Raw genomic sequence first — 5431 nt, 5'->3', positions numbered from 1 at the left:
CAGCAGCAGCAGCAGCAAGCCTGCTTTCTTTCTGTCCCTTTATATTCCATACCCAAGGCGAGACTTCCATTATCTACAGCCTTAATCCCAGTATCACACCCTTAAATGCACATTCATACACCCTAATCCAGTGAGGTCTGAAATGCCCCAACTATGACCTAATGAGGCTTCGGACCACAGGTATACAAGCTGGAAGTGCAGAAATAAGGGGCTTTGAGAGCCACACGCCTAAAAACTCCTGGAATGCATGGCTAGTGATTAAAAGAGAGCCTGTTGGGCCATAAGTCACAGTAAGATCAAATGCATTACTTAAGGAATGACTGTTCTGGCCTTTGCCCTCCTCACACTCCTTTATCATGTAAATTAGTCTCAAAGTCAACCATTTAACTGGCCATCCTCACCAACCCTTGCTCTTCCTCTGTCCCATACTTGAGACACCTGTTCTTTGTTTTTTGATCCCTGCTTCCTGGTTCTAAAAAAAGGCCAAAGAGGTTTTAGATCAGGGCTGCCATTTGAGACTCTCATATTGAGAGATCTTCGTTCATGGCAGCCCCTTAGAGCCCTCTTGGGGTATAGACTAGACAAAGACTCTGTGTAATCTTTCATCCTTCTGTGCTGTGCCATGGTCCTGAACTGTGATGGGGAATATCTAGAGTCAGGATCAGTAGGGGAACAAAACTCTCAACCTGAAAGATACCTGAGCCAAGTTCATGTGCTCTAAAACCAAAGAATGAATTTTAGGAACAACAGAGGTTAAGAGCAAAATATATTTACCAAAGGAAAGAAAGCTCCTGTCTGAGAGAGGGACAAAAGAGGGGCCTGAGTGGGTTGTCCTCCAATCTGTCTTTTCTAGGGATTTGTATAGAGTAAAACTATGTGGTGAGGCAGATCCAAGGTGGAAAACATGGGAACTTGGTAGGTGGGCATGAGATGAGACAAAACTGTGGTAAACCCATGAAGTTACAAGCACAGTTGCCCAGGCAAAATTGATTAAATCCAGGACCAAATGGGGAAGCAAGTCATGTAGCAAGTGGTCATGAATACAGAACAGGGTCTTTTCCTGTAGGGGGCCGTGTTAGTGACTCTTTCAGGTGTCCTCAAGGTAAGACATCTATTTAGCATATCGATCCCTAGGCTGGGGAGACAGCCCGGTGGCATAAGCACATGCCTGGAAAGTACAGTAGCCCATGTTCAATACCCGTTACCACATGTCATGCCAAGCATGATGGTCCATGCCTATAATACCAGTGCTGGAGAGGCTGAGACAGGAGGATCACTAGAAGTCCAAAATGCATAGCAAGACCCTATATCAAAAAATAATTAAAAAAATAAATAAATAGAATAGCTGTCCATGATGTCTGTCCTTAGGGAGGTATGCATTTGTTTGATCTTTTATCTTGAGGTCTGGCCAAGCAGAAGTGCCTATCTCTCCTTGCAAAGTCACCTTGTCTTCCATATTGTCTCCTTGGGGGCCCAGCCCTATCTGACTGCTTATAATATTTCTATCTAACTCACCTGCCTACAACAAAGCCACAACAATTATCCCAGGATGAACTTTTGTCAGACTGCTATATATCTGAATTTCTTTCTTTTTCAGATGGGTGAATCAAATGATGACATAGACCAAATGTTCAGCACTTTGCTGGGAGAGATGGATCTTCTAACACAGGTAAGCTTACCTTCTTAACCTGCAAATCAGGGCAAAAGGGGATTACAGAATTTGACTGTAGTATGGCAAGAATGCTATCTTTTATAAAAACTGGGGACTGACAATACTGCGTATTCCTGATGTAACTGTGACAGTAGTGGAGAATAAGGAGTTCATCTCTAATTCTGTCCTTCTGAATTCAGTTAATTTAATATGTTGGTCACACATATGCTCTGTTTTGACAATGCCCTTATTTACTGTATCCAAAAAACAATTTTCACCGGATGCAAACCTTTATTACCACCACTACTGAACAATCTTCCCATGTTCAGCCTTTTAAAAACTAGCTGAAAAAAAATGTCATCTTCTTTAGTAGAGGACTTTCATCAACCTTTGAGCAAAGGTCACACTTTAAAGGACTAAGTAGGAGTTAGTATGGCCTCCTAGATGGACTCACTGCCTTCAAAGGAATGTGAAAGCCACTCATCCACAAACTGCAGCTCTGCCAAGAGCGGCTGAACTTAGAGGTTACCCACTGTCAGGTCCACTGGCCGCATTGACCACAGGTCCCAGGGCCACTGACGCAGATTATAAAATTTGGTGAGCTTTAGTGTGCTTTACAATGTTCTCAGAAATGTTTTTTTTTTCTTTTGATTCAGAGAATAAACACTTTTTACACAAAATATCAATATAACAATTATTTACTACAGTATTCCTAAGATGGAAATCCTGAATTTTCTACAAAGTAGAGTCTGTGTTTTAGAAGACTATTTTAAGAAAGAAAAAAAAAAGTAAATTTAGTTAGTATCTCTTGTATATTGCCAATAACATTTCAAAAAGTTTCGATTCTATGCAAGAAGGGGCACCCATTGATGAAAAGGTACTTGGTTAAGCAGTAAGTGTTGGGCTGGTCAAATAGCTCAGCAGATTAAAGCGCCTGCAAGCAGGCGCAGGGGCCAGGGTTTGATCCCTGGGCCTGCCTTGCTGGCCTGCCCCAGGGACACACTGCATGCCTAGAATCCCAGCACTTGGGAGGCTGTAAACAGGTGGGTCACTACGAGACCAATCTAGTAGTGAGACCCTGAACACCCTCTATATGGGGGGAAAAAAAAGAAGTGAATGTTAAGATGGTGATGACATTTCTGGAAATGAGGGCTTTATCTTCCCTCCCAGAGAGGAGCAGGTCTGAGTGAACGCTGGAGATCGATCTCTGCACATCCGCGGTGGGGGAAGTCACTGTCCTAACCGGTCAGAGTCAGGGATGTTCTCAACCCACAACTGAATACTGTCAACGGCAGGAAGAAGAGCTTGTTTCTTGGACCTCCGTTCAGTTAGGGTCCTCTTCCTTCCTTGTGTGCTAGTGCTTGTCGCACTGAGGTTTGCTTAGCTAATAGAGCTCTCCCAAAAGGTAGGCCCCAAAATTGCATGGTGTGAAGGCCCTCCCTTGTCTCCCCAAGCCTAAGGTCTGTTCTTCAACTTGACCCTTATCAATTGCTTTTGAGATTATTGAGTATTTTTCCAGCCATTTGAAAATCTCCTGTTTCATCTGCATTTGTGAATTTTCTAAGTATTCTATTCTTTCAAACTAGGTTATGATTGGGAAGAGTGAGTAAAGCTTGGTCTTCCTAACTTGCCAAAATAAGGGAATTAAAAGGGACTAATATAGGCCTGGCCAGATAGCTCAGTGGATTAAAGCACAGGCACAGGGACTGGCGTTCAATCCCAAGGTGGGTGCCAGCCCCCCACCGGGGCGCGCTGAGACACTGAATGAAACAGGGCATGGTGTTGCACACCTGTAATCCCAGCACTTGGGAGGCTGAAAAACAGGAGGATCACCACAAGTAGTGAGACCCTGTAGTCCCTGTAATAAATACAAAAGAAAAAGGAACTAATATATGTGATTGCAATTTTATTTTGAAATAATTTTAAGCTGACAGAAAAAATGAACAAATACTACAAAGACACCATGTTTTTTTTTCCCAGTGTTCTCCGTGGTTAACGTTTTACTTTATTTGGATTATTATTCTCCCTTTATGTATCCTAATAAAGGGTAATTAATGTCTCCTGAATAAGGCAGCATTCTAAATTAAATGGAAAAAAATAATTCTTTAATAAATTATCTTGGGATAACATGTCTGAAATCAAAAACTACACTACTACCTCACAGATTACATCTTAATGAGTTTTATGAATTAAAAATCTAAATGCTATATATGAAATGTAGGAGAAAAATATAGGAGAAATATTTATATAATTTTATAATCTCAAAAAGTAGATAGCTTTCCTAAGCAGACATAATATATAGAAGCCAATATATTTCATTCATTCTTAATTATGAAATATTTTAAAATATAAAATATTTGTATTTCTCCATAGCAAGAAGTAAACAAATGAAAAGATCATAATATCAAAAATAAACAAAAACAAAACTGCAGAGTTAGTAATATAGTTCAGTGGTAGAACATCTGTCTAGGCATGAGGTAGCAGGCTCTGAATTTGATTCCCAGTATCACCAAAGAAAAGAGAAGAAAAGAAACTTTCTTAATTAGTCACCATTGGAAATTGACTGAGCATTAATTTATTTCTGTGAAAAGTTAATACAGTCAAGCATTTATTTTAATTTTTATAGTCCTAGTCAAAGTATAAACTCTTTTTAGAAGAATTCATTAATATATTGAAAATAAAGGAAAAATTAGTGTATCAAAATGATGCAAGTTCTAATGAAGTGTGTTTCAAGCGTGTGACTTTTAATTAACTTGCTAACAAATACTGTTGTCAAACTTTAGTTATTTATGTTCCTGGTTTTGGCCCTATCTACAACCTACTTGCCTTACTACCTTCTTAACATTTGTCTTTGAGGACTTTTTTGGATTTTTTTATGTTTAGTACAGAGTCTACAGAGCCTAAAGGGTCTCCCTACATAGATCGGATGCGTAGTGATTCTCCTGTTTTCAGCCTCCCAAGCGCTGGGATTACAGGTTCACGCCACCATGCCCAGTCTCAGTCACCTTCTCAGCACACCCTGAAGGGTGGGGCAGGCACTGCAGGCCCAGGGATCAAACCTCCATCCCCTTCGTCTGCCTAAGCAGGCACTTTAATCTACTGAGCTATTTGGCCTGCCTTGTCTTTGAGTTCTTAAGAATCAAACCTTACCTCAAGCAGATTTAATGTTTTAATTTAACTTATGCTTTTGCATGCCACATGAAGTCATTTCATCAGCTACATAAAATATATAGCAAAAAATATATACTTCACCTCATCGTGGGCTTTGAATAATTTTTCTACAATTAAAGGGTCTGCTTTATAAAATCAATTTGCTGTTTCTTTGTTCTAAGATCCTATTTTATCACAAATTTAGCCATTCATATTTTGTTAGCGAATAGTTGCAGCAAAATTCAACAAGATAGACACTCACAGGAGACCAAGAATGGGAACAAACGAGGCCTTTATTGCCATAGGATGATGACCTGATGCAAAATGATGGAACATCCAAGATCAGAGAACTGTGTACTGGGTGTTTATACATTTACAAGTAATCATGGTATCACATTGCCTCATTTTGGAATTTTACAAAAAAATGTCACAAAGTTTACTCCCAGGGGTTAGTACTGTTAAATTTTAGTTTATCTACAATTTGTTTTAACTGTTTGTTCCTTAGGTTAGTGATTTGTTCTCTTTGGAGGATTTTATGGGTAAATAAGAGGGAAAGAGGTGAGGAATGAATTCACCTAAAGTTTAAGTGACTTCTAAAGTGCAGTTTAAAAGAAAATGGAGTCCTTGTTG

The 5431-nt window shown here is 39.7% G+C and overlaps 1 protein-coding gene across 2 annotated transcripts in view; it reads left to right on the top strand.

Annotated features, from left to right (window-relative positions):
• Apbb1ip (amyloid beta precursor protein binding family B member 1 interacting protein) overlaps window positions 1-5431 on the top strand; it is a 127922-nt gene that overhangs the window by 45749 nt on the left and 76742 nt on the right. For both annotated transcript variants that reach the window (XM_023701974.1, XM_023701973.1), the window contains exon 2: window positions 1598-1669. In XM_023701974.1, coding sequence (XP_023557742.1) covers window positions 1598-1669 — 72 coding nt within the window. The remainder of the gene's footprint in view (window positions 1-1597; window positions 1670-5431) is intronic.

The sequence above is a fragment of the Octodon degus genome, unplaced genomic scaffold (genome assembly GCF_000260255.1).
Source record: "Octodon degus isolate 3935 unplaced genomic scaffold, OctDeg1.0 scaffold00145, whole genome shotgun sequence".
Taxonomy (NCBI): Eukaryota; Metazoa; Chordata; class Mammalia; order Rodentia; family Octodontidae; genus Octodon; species Octodon degus.
Note: the sequence above shows the minus strand (reverse complement) of the source record. Positions and strands in the feature narration are given on the sequence as shown.